Source organism: Heloderma suspectum, chromosome 2, assembly GCF_057233095.1.
Source record: "Heloderma suspectum isolate Gila_16-S chromosome 2, 16-S_ref, whole genome shotgun sequence".
In the NCBI taxonomy this organism is placed as follows: domain Eukaryota; kingdom Metazoa; phylum Chordata; class Lepidosauria; order Squamata; family Helodermatidae; genus Heloderma; species Heloderma suspectum.
Genome location: NC_139459.1, coordinates 189,839,800 through 189,861,211, shown reverse-complemented (window position 1 = coordinate 189,861,211; position 21,412 = coordinate 189,839,800). Strand labels below are relative to the sequence as shown.

At 47.9% G+C, this 21,412-nt stretch overlaps 3 protein-coding genes across 3 annotated transcripts in view; 1 reads left to right on the top strand and 2 right to left on the bottom strand.

Moving 5' to 3' along the window:
• Nucleotides 1-6,406, bottom strand: part of FAIM2 (Fas apoptotic inhibitory molecule 2) — a 74,239-nt gene extending 67,833 nt beyond the window's left edge. Inside the window, exons 1-2 of the mRNA XM_084829755.1 lie at nucleotides 6,383-6,406; nucleotides 102-291 (exon numbers count right to left, since the gene is read on the bottom strand). Of these exons, the coding sequence (XP_084685881.1) occupies nucleotides 102-291; nucleotides 6,383-6,406 (214 nt within the window). The remainder of the gene's footprint in view (nucleotides 1-101; nucleotides 292-6,382) is intronic.
• LOC146353610 (exendin-4) overlaps nucleotides 1-21,412 on the bottom strand; it is a 491,914-nt gene that overhangs the window by 243,957 nt on the left and 226,545 nt on the right. The gene's annotated exons all lie outside the window — the stretch shown is intronic.
• LOC146353614 (aquaporin-2-like) overlaps nucleotides 13,601-21,412 on the top strand; it is a 64,114-nt gene continuing 56,302 nt past the window's right edge. The window contains exon 1 of the mRNA XM_084832307.1: nucleotides 13,601-13,822. Coding sequence (XP_084688433.1) covers nucleotides 13,603-13,822 — 220 coding nt within the window. The 5' untranslated portion in view covers nucleotides 13,601-13,602. The remainder of the gene's footprint in view (nucleotides 13,823-21,412) is intronic.

Below are 21,412 nucleotides of genomic sequence, written 5' to 3'. Positions count from 1 at the left end.
TGACTTTCAGGTCTTCCATGATCCCACCACACTGAATCAGGTAGAATAATAAGTCACTACATTTCAGAACACTTTAAAAAAAAACAACCCTGAGAACTCACTGGGATCCACATATGCCCAGGTGGGGTGAAGAGGAACATTCAAAGGGGAAGGGAATGCCCCTGCTTTCATCCCTTCAGCTGAAGTCGCCTCTTCATAGGTTGGAGGTGCTGATGGGACAGTTGGGTTGTCCTTTTTTTCTGCATCTCCCTGTTGCCCTTCAGAGTGTGCAGGCTTGTTGTTCACTGAGAGCTGCAGAGCAAAAGAGAAAATGGAATATTAAAAATAAATTACAACAGCCCTGTGCATAAACTTTACCTGTGGCAGGATGGAGAGGGGACTCCAGGATTTTGTGGGGGCAATGAACCCTCCACAGGCCTCTTAGCTTGGAAGAGGTAAGGCATACAAACTGAGAATCTGCTCAACCTGCCTCTGGCCTTCTTAGGTTTTCCATGCCCACTGAGAATGGTGGCACTGTGTGGTTAACGGGCCCCAGCTAACCTTGGGACGCTGGTAAATGCCCAACCTTGCCACCCTCTGGAGCTGACCCAGAAGAAATGCTGCAGGAATCTCTGATGCTTTACAACTGCTAACACAGTTTTTGTTTGGAGCTTAATATGAAGGGCTACTACTTCACTAGAATAGCTGGGGTGCTATAAAACATAATGGGGTACCATAGCTCAGTGGTGGAACACAGACTTTGCATGGAGGAAATTCCAGATTCAGTCCCTGGGATCTCCAGTTCATTCATTTGTTTTTTTAAAGAAATCTGGTATGTTGAAAATCATCAAAACCAAGTAGGGACCTGATGGACAAGGAAGGTTTGCCACATGCAGCAGCTTCAACATGAGCACACCTCAGGCAGCCACCCACCCACACAGCTGCTTGCAGGCCTGAACGGAGCTTTTCAGGTATGAATACCTACACAGGGGTGCAGAACCTCTTTCAATCTGAAGGCTGAATTCCATTTTATTCATTTGAATCATTTGATTTCAGAGACGCTCTTGGGGGCCACATTCCAGCGGTGGCCAGGCCCGAAGGCAAAAGGGGCAAGGCCAAACATATCAGCATATATTAGCATAAAACTCTTATGGCCAGTAACTAAGCCTTGGGAGAGGCATTCTGACCTTTTAGGATGGGGGAAAATTGCACAGAAGCCAAGAGATAACTGGTGGTTGGGGATAGGGGTTGGATCCAGGAGAAGGGGGTGTGACCTTCTGGGGAACCCTCAAAAGCTGGATTTGGCCTCCAGGCCTGAAGTTCTGCAACCCTGGTCTACAGACCGAAATCAAACATAAATATTTAGCGCTCCCCACAATTTTATACATCAGAATCCTAGAAATGGGCCTTTTCACAAGGTGTGTTTTCAAGCATTGGGAGAGCTTGCATGTTAGTCAACAGTATTTGAAGGAGCCAATAAATACTCAGAAGCTTGAGTTCATGGCGCTTTCATTACTGGAGGGAGCAATCCTACTGGAATAGGCAGCCGCCTCTGAACTCGGAGGCGACTGCCTATCCAATGCAGCGCAGGAGAAGCATGGAGGGGATTGTCCCCTCTGTGCTTTAGCCGCCCTGCATTTGCGGCTAGACAGCTGATTTCAGCTATCTAGCTGAGGGAAGGCGGAGCGGGGGAAGTGGCTGCTGGACAACAAGTTGGATGCATCGTACTGGCATTTCCGCTTTCCCCACCCTGGAACGCCCCATTTTTGCTGCTCCATGCTCCTCTTCCGAGCATGGAGCATGGGGCCATTCTGTGCTGCCTACGAGGTAACATGGGAGGGGAGAAAGGTCAATTCTCCAGGAACCAATCTCAGAGCAGGGGCTCTGAGGTCAGTTCCTGGAAACCAACGTATCCTATGGCCATCTAGCCACTGTCTAGGATTGCGCCCTTAAGGAAGGGAGGAAGGAAGGAAGGGAGGGAGGGAGGAAGGAAGGGAGGAAGGAAGGGAGGGAGTATCTGGTAAGGTCAAGTGTAAGCAAACAGTCTTTTCCTCCCCACCCTGCCTTTTTTTATAAAGGCCAGAATTTATTTACATATGCCATTTTGTTTTGTAAGTGTGTTCATATTTAAATTGCACACATTTTGCTAGAGTGATCCATTGCTTGCTAGAGTTACTCTGCGCTTAACACAGCCACTTAGAAGACTGAACAGGCTCGATCTGTAGACTCTGGGTGTTACCAGAACATTACAAATTCTCCTACTCTTCCCTCCACAGAGCCCACACTAACTAACCAGGAGACTTGATGTCAGTTCAGCTTGTCCAAATATGGCTTGGAAACACATATCCTCCTTTATGTCACACGATTTTGAAGGTATTTTAAAACAACAGCAACAACAACATGACCCAGGGTCACTTGACCCCTGATTAAAACAACTGATTGAAAAAAAAATACACCTTATTAAACTCAGATGGTTTTACGTCCTAGTGAGCCTGCATAACGTGGTAGCCGGAGGCTCAGTTTGGGTTAAGTCATTACATTATCCAACACCCCACAGCTACATAAAGACAATGCAAATGAAACCCCGGCTATTTCAAGCCAGTGAGAGCCTCCTTGCAGTCAGTCCACATAGCCGCAGCACAAATCCTGTCTAGATTATAATACCTCAGCTATGGCAGCTGGGCAACCTGAACCAATCAGCAATGGCATTAAACAAGTAAACAATTCAGAAATGCAAGGAGTGATCCTGGAATTGCGTCAGTGTAGTGCCATCTGGATCGAGATGACCTAATTCAAAGGAAACAAGCACCTACACAGTGGTGGTGGGGGGGGAACAGATGGAGAGACAGGTGATGATGGATCTTTGCAAAAATAGCTTACTAACCGAAAGGTCCAGCTGCTGCTGTGTGCAAGAAATTTAGCATTTTGTGCCTGCCTTGTGCGTAGTCTAGTAGGCAAGGAGTGTAATCTGAGCTTATAACAGCAGCATTCCCCTCCTAGCCATGTTCTGTTCCACAAGCAAGAGACTATGTCAGAGCAATCATCCCTGGGTTACATATCTCCTCTTGTACACACATAAGGCCCAGAATTATGGAATAGACAACATAAGCTACTTTGGCCATCAGAACTTGGACCACCATAGATTCATAGGCTCTATTACTGTTAGCTGCCCAGGATCCTCAAACATATAGAGACCTGAAGACCAGAGTATGCATCCAAAACCTTGAAGCATTCACTGGATGCTGTTGCTGTGTTCCCATGGCAACTGACTGTGTTCCCAGGGCCAAAATGGACATTACTTGACATCTATATCTAGCGGCTACATCTTGTTTTCATTTTTACTCTAGAATAGGTGAAGGCCCTCCTATCTGGACCTTAAAAGCCCCCCTACCACTCATGCAAGGGTCCCAGTCTGGATCAGGCCCCCTTATTCTAGAATAAAAATGGGGATAGGGAATCCCCAGACAGGGATTTAAAGTAAAGTCTGCTTTTGCCTGACTTGGGGGTAGGATGAAATTGCACCTCCTATAGTTCAATCCCCTGGGTGAATCAAAATCATGATTTCTGATTATCCAGGATCTTGGTAGTACTTGTAAGGTTTGGAAGGAGCACAAATCCTTTTGGGACAATATGGGATAAGACAGGGTGATTGAGTGCAATCCCTTCATTAGCCCTGTGAGTGACCATATTCAACAATAATACATCTCTTCTCTCATCTCTTTTTGTAGCAGGGACCTGATCTACAGAGCAAGCAGATGGATGTTTTCCTCTTTAAAAATACATTCGGCGAAGCTGACACAAATGCCACAGTTTTATTTACCCCTGTCTCTCGGCTTAATTCTGCGTAGCCCCTGAAAACTACCTTGGTGGTTGTTAGTAGTGCCCCAGCCAGGTCCTGCTCCCAACCTACCTTTCCCTGCGTCATGTTTTCCTGCTGAACGATGCTCCTCTGCTTCCAAGGATGGCAGTTCAGAGGAAGGCAGATGAGTCCCCCTCCCCTCTGCTCCTTGTCTCTTAGCAGCTGGTTGGCTCTGGGTTATTATTGGCTCGCCCTAGGGTTGCTCCAGGCCCTCTGACTGCAGCCTGCCTCTGATGATGCTCTTACATTCCAGCAATGTCTAGATCTCTCATCTCCCATCTGTTGGCAGTGGGACTGTACCATTTCAAAGCCCTTGAACAGGGGGGATGCTGAGGAAAGCAGATACATACAAGGAAGGAAGGTGGGAAGCAGAGGGAGGGAGAGTGTAAGCTTTTACGTTGGCTCTTTAAAAGCGTGATGCTGCAGAGTCACAGGGCAAGAGAAAAACCCAGCAAATGCCAGAATGCAGCTGAATGATGTGGAGCAGAATTTTGCAGAGATAATGAAGCGGGGGCAAGAGGGAAGGTGATGCAGAGGGAAGCTGGGAAGGATGCTGTTCTGTGAGATGCACCACTTTGCTGCGTTACTGACAGCAGCCCAGGGGGTGATTAGCAGGAGCAGCCCAGCCCAGGGAGCTATTAAGCTTTTTCCGGCGCACCAACAGTGTTGCACTACATCAAAAGGGGAAAAGATCCCTCTGTTGCTTCTACACTGACTTTCGTGTAGCCCAGTGCAAATGTCTCAACAGTAGACTCATTATTCTTTTTCGGGAACTTTATGGCCGCATTCTTCTCTCTCCTTTTATTTTTAAGCCATGTATATGGTGCATTTTTATGGCCTAGTTCCTGAGGTTCACCTCAACAGAATTTGCAGCAGAACATTTAGTGTCGCAGCACCCACCCTCTAGGACACATTACAAATTGTCATTGGACAGGCACCCACAGTTTCAGCGTTAGATGCTTGCTGGGAGTTGTAGGACTTTTTTCTGTCAAAACATGCATAGGTTTCTACCCTTAGACTAGGGATGGGCGAAAGTCCCTTACCTGTTCTCGAAGCTTGCTTCGCGGTGGGGGGGAGGCGCTTCGGTTCTCCCCCCGAAGTTCAGGCGAGGGGGGGGAGGCGCCCCGCCTCGCCCGGCTGAAATTCAGGCCGGTGGGGAGGCGCCCCATCCCTCGCCGGCGAAATTCAGGCCGGGTGGAAGCGCCCCGTCTACCCTGCTGCGAAAAAAAAGTAAAACACACACACACCCATGATAGGCTACGTAACGATTTACGTAGCCTATCATGGCTAGATTTCCAAAGTCAGCCGTGATAGGCTATGTAAATCGTCACGTCGCCTATCATGGGTGACTTTGAAAAAAAAAACAAAGCGCGTACGCAAATGGCGGCGCCCATGGGAAAATAGCAAATAGCGTTCCCTTATTTTCACCGTAGTCTACGTAAATGTTTACATAGACTAGACGTGCCAAAATAAGGAACGCAAATGGCGGTGCCCATGGGCCGCCACCATTTGCGTACGCGCTTTTTTTTTCCCCCCAAAGTCAGCCATGATAGGCTACGTGATGATTTACGTAGCCTGTCATGGCTGACTTTGGAGATCTAGCCGTGATAGGCTACGTAAATCGTTACGTAGCCTATCACGGGTGTTTTTTTTTTTTTTACCGCACTTTTTTTTTTTTGCAATGGCGGCGGTGGCAGCCGGTCGGGAGACCGGCCGCCATCCCCGCCCCCGCCGAACTGCCGCCGAACCGCTGCCGGGACCCGCCGCCGAGAGGGACATTCGGCCACGGTAAGTCCCATCCCGGGGGGGGGCGGGGGGGCCGGCAGAGAATTTCCCCAACATTTTTGGGGGGCCAAATGCCTCGCCGCTCAGCCTCCCTAAGATTCGGGGAGAAATTCTCTGCCATCCCTACCTTAGACATCTTCTTAAGACCCATCTCTTCCCACAGGCTTTCCCTGAGGTGTGACCCAGCCACTTATAGTCTGCAGTATATAGCAGAGAGTATAGTTGTATTGTTAATTAACCATTATTTATTATGGTAGTGTTTTATTGTAGTGTTTTTTTTTCTATATTTTAGTGGCAATGACACTAAAACTCACCACTTTGATAACTTTGTGAATACACACACACATTTGTGTAATAAATAAAATAATAAAATAAAATAAACTATATGCCTCACATGACTGTTTTCAAATCCACTGCAACAGTGTTGGCTTTGAAAACTCTAATGGCTTATATATCCTGGCAGCACACATTTTATTTATTTCAATCGCTGACTGACCCCTTAAGCTAGCATTGGTTGGTTTGTTTTTCAATCACAATCTCTTTTATCATGTGCCACTTCCTCATCAGGAAGAACGCCAGTAAAAGAAGATCAGCTGGGTGCCCAAGACTGGCCCTACCATTAGGCAGAGCGGGGCAGCTGCCTCAGCTACCTGGGTATGGGTGTCAGGAAAGGGCAGTGTTACTTAATGTATTATTAGTGTATTAGTATTGCTTTGCTGGCAAGAAGGGGGAATTTTCTGCCAAAATAACTTGGCTTACCTCGGGTTCTACGTGCATCGACATGGGTGTGGGTGGGAGGTTTGCTGCTCCACCTCAAGGAGCAGAATTCCTTGGGCTGGTCCTGCTGGACATAAATGTCTGTATTTGACAACAACTCCCCTCTTTGTTCTGGCATCATCAGCATGGATCTCCCTCTCCTACCTTCCCCTCTTCCTTGGTGTGCCTTGTCTTTTTGTTGGCAAGCTGGAGGCCCATGTCTCATTGACATGTATACAGAGAGAACTTGCCAGTGGAAATTGTGTATTGGATTTTAATTGTTGGAAGCTGCTTTGGGAGGTGATTTTTGTTCGAAAAGTGGGATAAGTATATAATTAACAGAACAGAATGAGCTGAAGTTATTGTGCTGGCCATAAGAAAAAATTCGGAAATCTATATTAGGGCAATAACCAAAATCTCTATTAGGCCAACCAAAATGTCAGGCTGCTGTGTGCCATCTTTTGAGTTCTCCAGAACTCTTCATCAGGCTAGATGGTAAACAAAGCAGGGGCAAGGTGGGGATGCTGGCTGATGTTGAATCCTAGAGTCCAACTTAGATGGAATGTGAAGTAGGAGAATAGGCAGCAGAGGCTCCTTTTTCAGTGGGGCAGTAAATCTACTGTGGGTTTCAGTCAGAACTCTAAAGGAGCTATTCGTAGTGCTGAATCAGATCCACAAAATGGGTTCAGCAGCTTGGACAGCTCCTTCAGAGTTCTGACTGAACCCCAGAGCAGATGCACAGCCCCACTGAAACAGCAGCCTTCAGGCTCCGCTGAGACTAGGCTCTATTTGGTGCTGCTGTGATGGTTTCAGGTTGCGCGTAGGACTGCTGGGATGAAGAAATAAACTCTTTTGAAAATATAAAATCCAGCTGTTACCCACATCTGTCTCCTTCCTTAGGTGAAACACATAGGAGCCTACCTACTTGCTCTCGAACTGTAAAATTGCTCTCAATATTGCAACTACGTTGGCATTTAAAGATGCTAATTACTTAGACAATTGAGCAAATATGTTGCTGTTAACTGCAAAATTGTATTGTCATGCCTTTATCTTTATTTTAATCTTTGAAACCATGTGCATGACACATTAGCTTAGGTGCTGTTGTGCCATAAAATCTAGTGCTGTTAGAGATTTAGTTCATCACTGTAAATACATCATTACTAGCTCAGAACTACTTCTTCTTCTTCTCCTCACTAGCTAGTGTGCCCAGATGCAGCTATGTTAATCAATTGTGGCATAAAAGGCACAGCAGGGTGAGGGGAGAGGGAAGGACACAAATGTTCACAAAGCCTTTTTCCTGATCACCTAGGAGTGATTTTTACTCACCAGATGACCAAGTTGAGTGACTATGTACAAACCTAGCTTATATAGTTGGATATATTATATTTCCCTGTATACAGCCTTGAAGTGAGTTATATTATACATATAATATAATGTATAATACATGTTCAGAAGTTTATATTTAAAAAGCAAACAGGGGTCAAAGGAAACCAGGTAGAAAGGGGGTTGTGTTGTCTGTTAAACCTTGAATACCCAAACTACTGTTAAACCTCCACTTCCTCCAGTTATAAACACACACTGCGGCTGGCTTGCTCACTCCAGTAATGGCCATTTTTCTTCTGGGAAGATGGTTTCCTCCAGGGAGGCTTCAGCCAAACAGACATGAGTTGTACTATCTGCCCTTAGGTAAGGCATTCTAAGGTATTGCAAGGGTGTACATTTAGCTAGTTTGGTGAAAAGCTGACATGTATTCCTAAAGTTATTTTTATTTTATTTCTTAAACTACGTGCATGGCACATGCTAGCTTAGGTGTTGTGCCATAAAATCTAGTACTATTTGATATTTATTTAGATATTTATCCTTGTAAATATGTCATTACTAGCTCAGAACGTTTTAAATCAATCATATAACTAAAGTTCTTTAACTAAAGCTTAGGCTCTGGCCTCATGACTCAGAACTCTGCATTTTGCAGGGTCCCTGGGCACAAATACAAAGATTCTGTGTGCACATGTGTGCAGGCTCTGTTCATACCTTCTCCGCATGACAGTGTGGACAGAGGCAGGGCCAGTGGATACAGTGCTGCCCCCTCCCCCCTGCACAGTCATATTCTAAAATCTGTCTTGTGACCAGGGCTATTGCTTCCTACACACTCCACTGTGTAGTTATCTGAGATACTCTATATTTTGGATATCATTCATTAGAACAATTTAGTGCTTAGCCAGAGGCAGTCTCTTTTCACCTTTTGCCAATCTCCAGTGTCAGGAAAACAAATTTCTTCAAGAAAGTTCTCCATGAGGCAATGGCTCCAATAAGCAACCATAACCCACAGTAATTCAAGGCACTGTGTAAAGTGCTGCATAAGAAAGAGAAAGCCAACAACAATTTAAGCACAGAACCCATCATACCTCACTTACAAGTAGGGATGTACGGATTTTGTTAAATCCTCTCTGTCTGTGGCCGTGTCTCCATGACAATAGAAGGAGAAGTCAATGGATGCTTACTGGATTTTTTTAAAGGAATCAGCTTTGCTGAGCTTTGGTCCATGCAGGGCTCCACGAGCAAGTTCTCTGCACCAGTAAAGATCACTTCACAGAACATACTTCCAGGTGGGGGTGGGGGTTGGAGTGAAAGTCATCTGACTGGCAGGGGCTGCTCAACCAATAAGATAGGCTTCCCCCCTCACCCCTCTCTCCTTTCCCCTGAAAGTCCAGATGCACCTGTATTTCAGGAGCAAGCCTCATTGAGCACAATGGGAGTTACTTCCGAGTAGACACACATATGCTTCTGCTGGGAAAGGGCAGGGATACAGCGATGGGAAACTAGCCCCCTTTCTAACTGCATGGATCTCTACAACAAAGGTGTGAAGTAGTTACTTCCCAAAGCAATAAACCAAGCCTTGGAGAACCATAGGTTCAGTAATGTGCTTTTCAGGCTTTAGGGAATCAGCGGTTTAGGCTGAATCTACACATCTGTTTTAACATAGGGATGGCGGAGAATTTCTCCCCGAAACTTCGGGGGGCCGAGCGCCAACGTGTTCGGCCCCCTGAACAAGTTTCGGGGAGAAATCCTCCGCACCCCCCTGCCCCCCGCACCCCCCCCCGGGACGGGACTTACCTTCGCCGAATGTCCCTCCCAGCGGCGGGTCCGGCCGGAGGTTCGGCGGCTGTTCGTGCGGGGTGGGAGCGGCAGCCGGTCTTTCGACTGGCTGCCGCCGCCGCCATTCCAATCAAAGAAAAAAAAAATGCCCCCGTGATAGGCTACGTGATGATTAACGTAGCCTATCACGGCTAGATTTGCAAAGTCAGCCGTGATAGGCTACGTAAATCGTCACGTAGCCTATCACAGGTGACTTAAAAAAAAAAAAGATTTACGTAGACTACAGCGACCAAATAAGGAACGCGAATGGCGGCTCCCTATGGGGGCCGCCATTAGCGTACGCGCTTTTTTTTTTTTAAAGTCACCCGTGATAGGCTACGTGACGATTAACGTAGCCTATCACGGCTGACTTTGCAGATCTAGCCGTGATAGGCTACGTTAATCGTCACGTAGCCTATCACGGGGGCGTTTTTTTTTTAAAAAAAACTTTGGAGTTCGCGGCCGGGCGAGGCGGGAAGCCTCCTCCCCGGCCTGAATTTCGGCCGGGGCGAGGCGGGAAGCCTCCCCCCCGGCCTGAATTTCGGCCGGGGTGAGGCGGGAAGCCTCCCCCCCTTGCCTGAACTTCGCGGGGGGAGCAGCGAAGCGCCTCCCCCCCACCGCAAACAAGCTTCGACGAAAGGTAAGTGACTTTCGTCCACCCCTAATTATCATACTGCAGTGATAACTATTGGTGCCCAATTGGTGTCATGTGCTGTGCATCAATAGCACATTGCAGTATGATATCATTATCATTGCAGTATGGTAACGGTAAAACTGCTATGTGTAGATTCAGCCTTAAACTCCATATTCAATTCAGGGGGATCTCTGTAAATTCTGATGTGGGCATTCAGAGAGCAAACCTCATTCAGCACAATGGGAGTTACTTCCAAGGAGACACTAATGGGTTTGTTGTGGGAAAGACAGCAGTAAACACAAAGATGGAAACCAACCCCCATTTGAACCTGCAGATCTCTATTAAACCAAACAAAGGAGAATCAGAGCCTCGAACTTTACCGCACTTGGGGAATTGGGCTTTAAACTGTGCTATGTCCGTTGAGGGGGACCTCTGTAAGTTCTGATGTGGGCATTCAGAGGGCAAGCCTCATTCAGCACAGTGGGAGTTACTTCTGAGGAGACACTAACAGGTTTGTGCAGGGATGGGAAACACACAGGAAACACCCCTTGACCGGGGTTACAGTGAAAGGCACACCCCTGGGCAGGGCTAGCATAACCGAGGTCAATGCAGGGAAGGGGCACACAGCAACTATACTGGGGAGAACCCAACTTAAGGAAAAGAATCGGACTTTAAGTAGTCTCAGGAAATCCGGGTTTTCCCTGGTAAGCTCTGGGGTGGCTGCTGGATCGCCACAATATCATGTATCCCGAACAGCCTCCACACTCAGCCAGCTTGGAGTAAATCTCTCATGGAGATGCCTCCTGTGTTTTGCAAAGATTGTCAGGCCAATTTTGTTTTGTCGTCCCTTCATTGACAGAATTGGATTTTTTGTACGAGAATTTTATTTGTTTGCAAATGTGCACTTGTGCTATGCTAGGGATAGGCTGATTCCCTACCTGTCATTCCAGGGGGGAATCTGCCCATGGAGGGAGGCAATCTGTCCCTCCCCCTGGAATCCTCTTTGGCCAGTGCCTCCCCGCAGTGATTCCACAGAGCCGGCTGCCAGCTCCTTATCTCCAGCGACACGGATGGCCCCCATTGCCATGCCATATCGCTAGATTAGGGGCTGACTCCGGATGCAAATGGTGTCCACTATGTTATTTGCAGCTGTAAAGCTCTTAGATTAAGCTAAATGCAGCCATAAATGTCTGCATTTAGCTTAAACTAAGGGCTTTACGGCTGCAAATGGCGTCCGCTACGCCATTTGTGTCTGTGGTTTTCCCTGTGATAGGCTAGCCTAAATTTACAGCTGCATTTAGCTTAATCTAAGAGCTTTATGGCTGCCTAAGAGTCGGACACAACTTAACGAGTGAACAACAACAACAACAGTGGCATAGTGGACGCCATTTGTGTCCGGAGTCAGCCCTTAACCTAGCGATACGGCACGACAATGGTGGCCATATCACTGGCGATATGAAGCTGGCCGGCAGCTCCGCAGACCCACAGAGTCGCTGCGGGCAGGACCCGGCTCTGGACAGTTCCAGGGAGGTGGCGGAGGTAAGGGATCCATTCTGCTGCAGACTCCAGAGACTGGATTCCTTTGAATCCAGCCTCATTGAGGTCCATGGCGGAATTCTCTGACATCCCTATCTATTGCACACTTGCACTAATTTGCATTTACAAATGAACAAAATTGTGCAAATCCCCCCCGAAGTTTTTTTTTTTTTAAAGTTTGTAAGTCTGTAAAATCTGCAAGACTCCGTAAAAGTCAGTCCACTGTGGATCTGTGGGTCAGATTCATAGAAATCCGTACTCATTTGAATCTGTTGAGGATTTCTCTGACTTGCAAGACAATACGTATCACCAACCATGCACTTAAGTTATCAGTAACTAGAAAGACACTCATTATTTAGCCATATAATCCACAAGAGTGTGGTATGTTATTTAAGTTGATTAGTATTACTCTGTTTACATAAACATGCACAATAACTAATGCCTCCAAAAAGGTTTTGATTTAGCTAGAATTGGTGTGGTCATTGAAATTATGAATGTCAGCAAATGATTAAAAAGACATGAATTACATTCTATAAACACAGAATTTAAAGGGGGATTTGCACTGCTATCCACAATAAGACAGGTATAGGATGGCAGCAGGGCAGGGCTGGGCGGGCTGGGGATTTACTTGGACCAAGAGGTGCAAGGAAGCCCAGCCTGGGCTACAAGGTCCTTATGAGGAAAACATTGAAGCTAAACTGTATTTCGAAGGATTATAATGCAAGTAACGCTTGAGATTTGTTGAAGCCAGTTAGAAAAAAGTGTTAAAAGGAAACAAGCAAAACACTGCAGAATGAGCCATTCTAGAACAGAGAGAAGGAGCCCTGGCTCACATGTAAGAACAACATAATTTGAGTTGAGTATGGGATTGTCATTGAATCATGAGTTGTCATTATGTGCTAATCCTGTACTACATTCAACAGACATTCAGAGCTAAAACTAGGCAACCTAGTGCCCAATAAGGTGTGTTGGGCTAGTCAGAGGCTGAATCTACACATAGCAGTTATACCGTTATCATACCATTATCATAACTATTGGTACACATGACACCAATGGGTACCAATAGTTATGATAACGGTATGATAATGGTATAACTGCTATGTGTAGATTCAGCCAGAGTGTGGGAACACTTGTTTAATAAACAATAATTTACACACAGCTATGTCTTGGCACACCATGCCCGTGAAGATCTGGGGGATTGGGGTGTGTGTGTGTGTGTGTGTATTGGGAGGGGGGGCAGAATTATGTCAACTATGAAAACAAATATCAAAGGCCATTACATGTAGAGGAAAGAGAGGAAAAAAGTGCCTGATGGGACAGCCACCACCCTATGAGTGCCAAGTTTTACTGCTCCTTTCCTTCCCTGCAGAAGCATAATTGCTATGATAATATTACCCTTTCACTGATAATACTGTATTTTAATCAGATGAATCCAGAAGCAGCTCAGTTTTGTGACCCAGATCTGTTGTCTAGTAAAGTATCAGTATGCTGGCTTTATTTAGTTGTTTTCATGCTTGTGATTTGTTTAGGTAGAAGATGTTTTCCCCTGCTTTTCTCAGAAAAAAATCATGTGACTTGCAATAAATCATACACATATAACTAGGCCTGTGCACTGCTTCAGCCTGAAGCCCAAGCTCCAAATCAAAGCAGGGTGCTTCGAGCCACCTCTGAGGCAAGGCAGAGGGGGCACGAAGCAGCCCAAAGTGAAGCGGGTCACTCCGAAGCACTTCGGTGTGCTTCAGCGTGCTTCAGCATGATCCAGAAGCCCAGCCGCCATGCCGCCACCCAGTCCCCACCTCCTTACCTGGGTCCTATGGACGTGCGCCAGCAGCCATCTTGTTGTTCTGGAGGGGGGAAGCCATTTTTAAAATGGCAACTCCCTGTATTTCTGGAAATACAGGGAGTTGCCATTTTAAAAATGGCTCCCCCCATCCCCCAGAACAAAAAGATAGCTGCTGGCATGCATCCAGAGGGCCTACGAGCTGGCAGCAGCAGCGGCTTCCCTGGCAGCTGCTCCCCCAGTGGCACCAGTGGCAGCACTCCCTGGCAGCAGCCCCCCCGGAGGCACTGGCAGTGGATCCCCGGCAGCACCTCCCCCAGTGGTGGCAGTCCCCCCCCCCCATGGAACAAGGGCCCAGGTAAGGAGCTGGGGGCTGGGTGGCATGTTGTGGGGGGCTGAAGCAGGATTTGGATGTCTGAATCCTGCTTTGGTTTCATAGGCTGAAGCGAGTCGGGAGCCCCCTGAATCAGCCCGAGCCAAATTGGGCCTCCCTCAGAAGCCCTGAAGTGGCCTCTGAGTCAGATCGGGGGGTTCCTACAAATAACAAATTAATGATGATGGTGTTGATGACTGTTTGGATGCAGACAAAGCAATTGAACCTAGATAGGATCCACACTGGAGCCCTTTCGTTCGTTACCGAGCTACTACCTACTCAATAAATAAAGAATGACTGACCAACCAGTTGTTGAAGGAGAGGAAATGGAGGGCAGCCACAGATTTCCTGCCTGCAAATTAGGGATGGGGGAGAATTTCTCCCTGAAACTTCAGGGGGCCGAGTGCCAACGTGTTCGGCCCCCCAAAGTAGTTTCGGGGAGAAATTCTCTGCACCCCACCCGCACCCCGCACCCTCCCCGGGACGGGACTTACCTTTCCTGAATGTCCCTCCCGGCGGCGGGTCCCGGCGGCGGTTCGTCAGGTCTTTGACAGGGGCAGAGGCGGCAGCCGGTCTTTCGACCAGCTGCCGCTGCCACCAATCCAATAAAAGTAAAAAAAACCAAAACGCCCCCGTGATAGGCTACGTGACGATTAACGTAGCCTATCACGGCTAGATTTGCAAAGTCAGCCGTGATAGGCTACGTAAATCGTCACGTAGCCTATCACAGGTGACTTTAAAAAAAAAAAGATTTATGTAGACTACAGCGACCAAATAAGGAACGCGAATGGCGGCTCCCTATGGGGGCCGCCATTTGCGTACGCGCTTTTTTTTTTTTAAAGTCACCCGTGCCGTGATAGGCTACGTGACGATTAACGTAGCCTATCACGGCTGACTTTGCAGATCTAGCCGTGATAGGCTACGTTAATCGTCACGTAGCCTATCACGGGGGCGTTTTTTGTGTTTTTTTTACTTTTTATTTCGCGGCCGGGCAAGGCGAGGCGCCTCCTCCCCGGCCTGAATTTCGGCCGAGCGAGGCGGGAAGCCTCCCCCCCGCCCTGAATTTCGGCCGGGTGAGGCAGGAAGCCTCCTCCCCCGGCCTGAACTTCGGGGGGAGCAGCAAAGTGCCTCCCCCCCACCATGAACAAGCTGCGAGACCAGGTAAGTGGCTTTCGTGCACCCCTACTGCAAATCCCTTCCCCACCAGCTGAAGTCAAAGGTGAAGGTGGAGGAAAATGTTGCAAAACAGGTTCTACAACTTTGAAGCCACTCCCACCGGTAAGAGCTATACCACCACTAGACTGAAACTCACATAATTCAGCACATGGAAACTGCAATCACCAAATCATAATCATCATCACACCGTGGTGCAAGGTCTCTTGCTGCCTGAGAGAGAAGATGTGCCACCACTGAGTTGCACCCCCACAACCCACCTACCCCTGCCCCCACCACACACACCCTTACCTTTGCTGCTGCTACAGCAGCTCTATAGAGAGCTGTGCGGCCAGGAGAAGTGGCTGCGGCTCTCATGAGACCTCACAGGGCTCTCATGGGAGATTGCACAGGCCTTGTGACAAGGGAAGGAGAGCACAGGTGGCTGCTCTGGAGAGCCCTGCTGGCCGCTCGTTCACTGCAGCAAATGCCATGGTGGGGCAGTGGCTGGCGGGGCTCTCCAGAGCACCAGCTGGAGGCTGCAGCAGCAAGCCCTCCTCCAGGGCTGGGGAGGCACAACTTGCTGCTCCTGCTGTTCCACCACATGATGTGAGCCCATCACCCTACTTCATGGGTGGGCTGGCTCTGGTGAGGTCCATCCACCTGGCGCCAATATTGTCATCTTTTCAGCATCAGGTAAAGACTTTCCTCTAGGCATTTGACAGCATGTGATGGGGTGTTTTCATTTTTTTAATTTTGCAAACTGCACCCAACTTGCAACCTGCTACCTTGTGGCCCCGCAACCACCTCTCCCCAGGCAAGAGAGGTCCTGACCTGAATCGCCATCACATTACACAAAGCGTTGCTAAGCCAGAAAGAGCTGTCTTGCTCAGTGGTTGCTGCTCAGAAACTGAGCACTTTCAATAGAGCAGGCATCCAGCGTGGCATGATGAGAAAATAGCGGCACTGAATGGATTTTGCCAATATAAATGCTGACCAAGAACAAAACATGAAGTCTTACTGTAGGATTGCCAAAATGAATGTCAAGAGTCTATGCCTGTAATAGCCACACACAACAAGCAGAAATCCAGTAAGTGAAGCTTTCCCCATCAGTGTATTTCTCCAGGCTGGAAAACACCGCCTCTGTTGAATTTCTACCCATCATAAGGTTGTTAAATGCACAGAGCCTCTATGGTGGGTGGAAGTAACACTCCTACAGGCATTTCAAAATGCTTTGTTCATAACTACCCTTGAACTTAGAGCAGGGGTGGGCAACCGGGGGGCCATCCCCCCACCCCCATGGGCTGGATACACCTGATCTCATCTGATCTCAGAAGCTAAGCAGGGTCAGCCCTGGTTAGTGCTTGGATGGGAGACTGCCTGGGAATCAGGCTTCCTGCATTGAGCAGGGGGTTGGACTCGATGGTCTTGTAGGCCCCTTCCGATTCTATGATTCTACATATATTCCTACTGCTGCCACATTGCTGAATTCAGCAGCATTCACAGCAAAGAGAGAGAGGGGTGGGCTATTTTCCAGCAATGTTCAGCAGCAAACTGCTATGGAAGGCTAAAATGTCCAAATGTAGTTTGAAAACAAGCTACATTTTGCAGTGTTAGCTTTCTTTAGGGGCCACGCCGGGGCACTTGCAGGGGTGGTTAAGACGTAGGCTCAGGAATTCCCCCCCCCCCCAACAGTAAGCTTGAAATTTTGCTTCGGGCAAAATTTAGCGGCATGTCTTATCAACTTGCAGTGGCAAGTCTTATCATACTCATCCACTCAGGTCTTATCAACTTTGTCCACTGTATGGAGTCCTGTCCCCCCCACCCCACCGCCCACAGCTCTGGACTCCCAACAGGATATCCAGATGCTACGCACAACACAGCTTGGCTAACAACCTCCATAACCGATTTCAGTGGGTCCCAAGTACGGCTGTGCAGGCACACACACACCCCTTAATAAATATTACTATTCTTATCTAATCTCATTTTCCATCAACATTCCTCAGCTGCTTTGCCTAAACAGAGCACTCCAGCTTTGCCTTGAAAGTTCACTTCATAGGGGCAATTCAGGGCCTGGATTTTAAAATGCGTGTGCAACATTCCCTCCAACTCAAGGGGCCCAGTAGGACTGCAGATGCATCCGAAGCTATTCTTACCTCTTTGGCAGACAGGAAAAAATAAATCTAAGAACTCTGGGGCGTGGCAGTGAATGGGGTAGGAGTATCAGAGGGTGTCAGCTCCACTCTAGAAGCAAGACACTCCCTGGGATTAAATTATTCTGCTATTTAGGAGGACGATTGGGTCATCACCCCTTGAAAAACATGTTCCTGCCATTATGGCATGAAATTAGATGCAATTAATCAAGGGCTGGTGCACAGGTATGCAGAGCTGCGCCACTGAGACTGGGGGTTTGGAGAGATCAACAGATTCATGATGCATTTCAAAGGAAGCTGATATTCTCCTGCCATTAGGCTGTTCTCCTCGTATAAGAAGGTCTGAGCTGAAGGTCTGTATGCTTGCCATTTCAAGCAACAGCTGATCCCAAACTTTAAAGAGATGTCAATCGGAAAGGTGATGCCAAAGTCAAGCTATCTATTTTATTTCCACAATGGCAATGCTGTTTTATCAGTTAAATGCATTTCTGTATAACCTGGTGGGGCTTTTCTCACGGCAACTGGTGGCTTTAACCAGGTGCCCTTTCTAGAGTCCAGAGACATTTAAGAACACAAGAAGAGCCTTGGTGGATCAGATCAAAGGCCTGTCTAGTCCAGCATTCTGTTCACACTGAGGCCAAGCGGATGCATATGGGAAACCTACAAGTAGAACATGAGTGCCATAGTACTAGGGATGGTGGAGAAATCCGTTGTGGACTCAAACAAGGCTGGCTTCTCAAGAATCCGACCTACAAAGTCCACAGCAGACCAACCCCACTCACCTCTGGGTCCATCGGATTTCCTGCAGGGTGGCTGTCCTCCATTCTAACAGCCACAACTTACATAGAAGGAAGTGCTTTACAGCTGCAAATGCTGTAAACTGTGCAATATACAGCTGTGTTTTTCCAGCAGTGGCTAATGGAGGCTGCCATTTGCCGATCACACCATTTAGAATGGAGGAGTGCCGCCCCACGGAATCCAACAGAAGCAGTAAGTCTCTGAGGAAATATGTGGGGGCCCAAGTGGCCCAGATTTCCCTGCTGTGGACCCCCCTCTGGACCAGACAACAGGGAGTTTGTACATCCCTACACAGTACCCCCTCCACTCATGTATTTGAGCAACTGGTGTACATAGGTGTACATTTCTAGGTGATGGGTTTGGCTATTGTACCCCTCCTCCTTTCCCCCTTTTGCTAAAGAGCAGGCCTAAGGTGGGTGGTCAACTTTTATTCTGACTACAGTCAGTAAGCTACTAACTGGGACTGGACATTGGGGACATATTATTCTGGTGTTGAAAGATCTGCATTGGTTGCTCATCTGTTTCAGAACTAGGGATGGGTGGATTCCCTACTTGTCGTTCCAGCCGGGAATCCGGCTCTGGGAGGAGGTGATCCGTTCCTCCCCCTGGAATCCTCTTTGGCCAGCTCCACTCCACGGCGATTCCACAGAGCCGCGAGCCAGCTCTGAAACACCAGTGGTATGGCTGCCATGCCGTATCGCTGGCTGAGGGGGATTGACTACAGATGCAAATGGTGTCCAGTACACCATTTGCAGCCATAAAGGTCTTAGTTTAAGGTAAATTAGGGATAACGGTGGAGAATTCCACCACAGACCCCAATGAGGCCATATTCTAAAGAATCTGCCCCCTCCCGGAGTCCGTGGCGGAACGGAACATACCTCCTCCTCCCTGCGGAATCCTCTGGCCAGATCCTCCGGCTCCGGAGAACCAGCAATATGGCCGCCATGCCATATCGCTGGCTGAGGGGGATTGACTGTGAACGCAAATGGCATCCAGGATGCCATTTGCGATCATAAAGGTATTAGTTTAAGGTAAATGCAGCCGTAAATGGCTGCATTTAGGTTAAACTAAGACCTTTACGGCCGCAAATGGCGTCCTGGACACCATTTGCGTCCCTGCTTTTTTTTCACATGATAGGCTATGCAAATATTTGCATAGCCAGCCTATCATGTGAAAAAAACAGGGACGCATGAAAAAAAAAAGCAGGGATGCAAATGGCATCCAGTACTCCATTTGCGACTGTAAAGGTCTTAGTTTAAGCTAAATGCAGCCATTTACGGCTGCATTTACCTTAAACTAAGAGCTTTACGGCCGCAAATGGCTAACTGGATGCCATTTACGTCCACAGTCAATCCCCCTCAGCCAGTGATATCGCATGGCGGCCATATCGCTGGCGCTCCAGAGCCAGGGGATCTGGCCGAAGAGGATTCCGCAGGAAAGTGGAGGTAAGTGCTCCGTTCCGCCACGGACTCCGAGGGGCTGGATTCTTTAGAATCCGGCCTCATTGGGGTCCATGGTGGAATTCTCTGCCATCCCTCTTCAGAACACAAGTCAAGGCTTTGATGTTTCTTGTCAAAGCCCTATGTGGCTCGGGACTTGGGCATTTGAAGGGGCTGTTTTCAGATCAACTTCCCTATTGCCTGCTGGGACTTGAGCCTATTCCCATAACAACTTGCCTATTTATGGAGGTCATGTGAGGCTCTCGTACAGGTGCTGCTGCCATCTAAGGTGACACAAAAGGCAACGGGACGAAGGGCCATGTTGGTGGTGCTGCCCTGACTGTGAAATTCCTTCCCTAGAGAGGCTTGCATGGAACCCATTTTGCTTTCTTCTAGGCCCCATCTGACACCCTTTTTATTCTCCTCAGGCTTTTAAAGGTTTGTGTTCTGACTCTTTCAGTTTGACACTTCTTATTTCTTGGGTGTGGAGGGGTTGCTTTTGTATTCATCTGTTGAATTGTAATGTATTGTTTCATTGCAAATTGCCCTGGGCACCATTATTTGGTATACCAATCCTGAGAACAAAGTCTTTGTTGTGTAGACATTAGGCAGTAAGAATGTCAGTCTCCTTAGTATGAAAAAGCTTCACTTGCTGATCTTTGCAAATCAGCCTACTATCAAAGGCACAAAAGCAAATCCAGTTGTATTTTTCTGGTCAGTTGGCAACCATAGCCAAATCACATACATTGCTCTCCAGCAATGGGTTGCTGACATGCATGGAAAAATACTGTGAGGCAAGATGGTGTCAGGGCGGACACTGAGCCCATAGAATCCCAGAGTAGTTCTGATTCTGAGGAAGAGGAGTCGCTCCTGGGAGAGGAGCGCATTCCTCTTTCCCAGGGCCAACAGCTGATGGAGATTCCTCCCACCAGCATTCCTAGCTTAGATAGCAGTCCTGGGAGCGACAAAGGGCGGGAAGCAGACTTGATGGACAAGCGACGCCGACGCAGAGAGCGGTGCCAAATGGAGGGCGCGGAAAGGAGCCGTAGTGCCCGGTTGGTGTGCAAACAACGGCTGCGCCCAAAGGATCCAAGGGAAAAGGGGAGGGACTCTCCCTAGCCCTTAAGTTCAGGGGTCTGCCAGTGATTCCCTTTCAAATGGGGACCAACTGTTCCAACTTAGGGCATAGGTACTCTGCTGCTCATATCTAGTTGCTAACAGTAGAGTTGTTAAGTTGTAAAAGAGGAATAAAGCTTTGAGAAGAATCCCTTTGTCTGTGTCTGGACTTGGCTACTGGATTAGACTGAGAGAGGCCTCCAAGGAGCCCTTGACAGATGGTAGCAAAGTTTTGCCTGCTGTGTTTGTCCTATGGTAGCTCACTCACACAGGCAAATGATCACTTGATGCTGGCTGCAGACATTTGACTACCAGATTCTTGGCACAAGGAACCATAGTTTATTTCCTTAACCCTAGTTAAGAAACTGAGTGTATAGTGAAACTATGGTTTAAACTGCTGAGTTAAGCCTTGATACTGGAGGATGTGTGTAGGGAGTCACCAATGAAGCCTGCTTGTTATCATGTAGTAGAGAGTCTGGAACAGCAGAGAAACTGCCTTGACCATAGTTTGCTCAGTGCAGATATAATATTTAATCGTGGTCAGTGGGGTAGTGGAGGCAGGGCTTGCAGGGGCGCAGCCCCAGCACTTTTTCATTAGCAGGGACTCTGATGTCATCTGCCACCCCCATCATAATTCTCTGTTCCCTCTGAGCTTAGCTGCGATCCTCACTGTAGCTGTGGGGGGAACGAATTTTCCAAGCAACAATATATTGTTCCGTGTTGGAATGCAAAGTCTTTGGGATGACTTGGTCTGGAATGGGCAGTTAAGACCTCTTCGCTTTACCAAAGACGTGCTCCTGGTGGAGATGAAGACTCCTAGAACTGGTTTGTTTTTATGGATCAACACAGCTGCCTGAAATTTTTGGGCTGCCCTTGGAGACTGTCACAATGAGCTCCTGCATTTCCAAATTTACCAC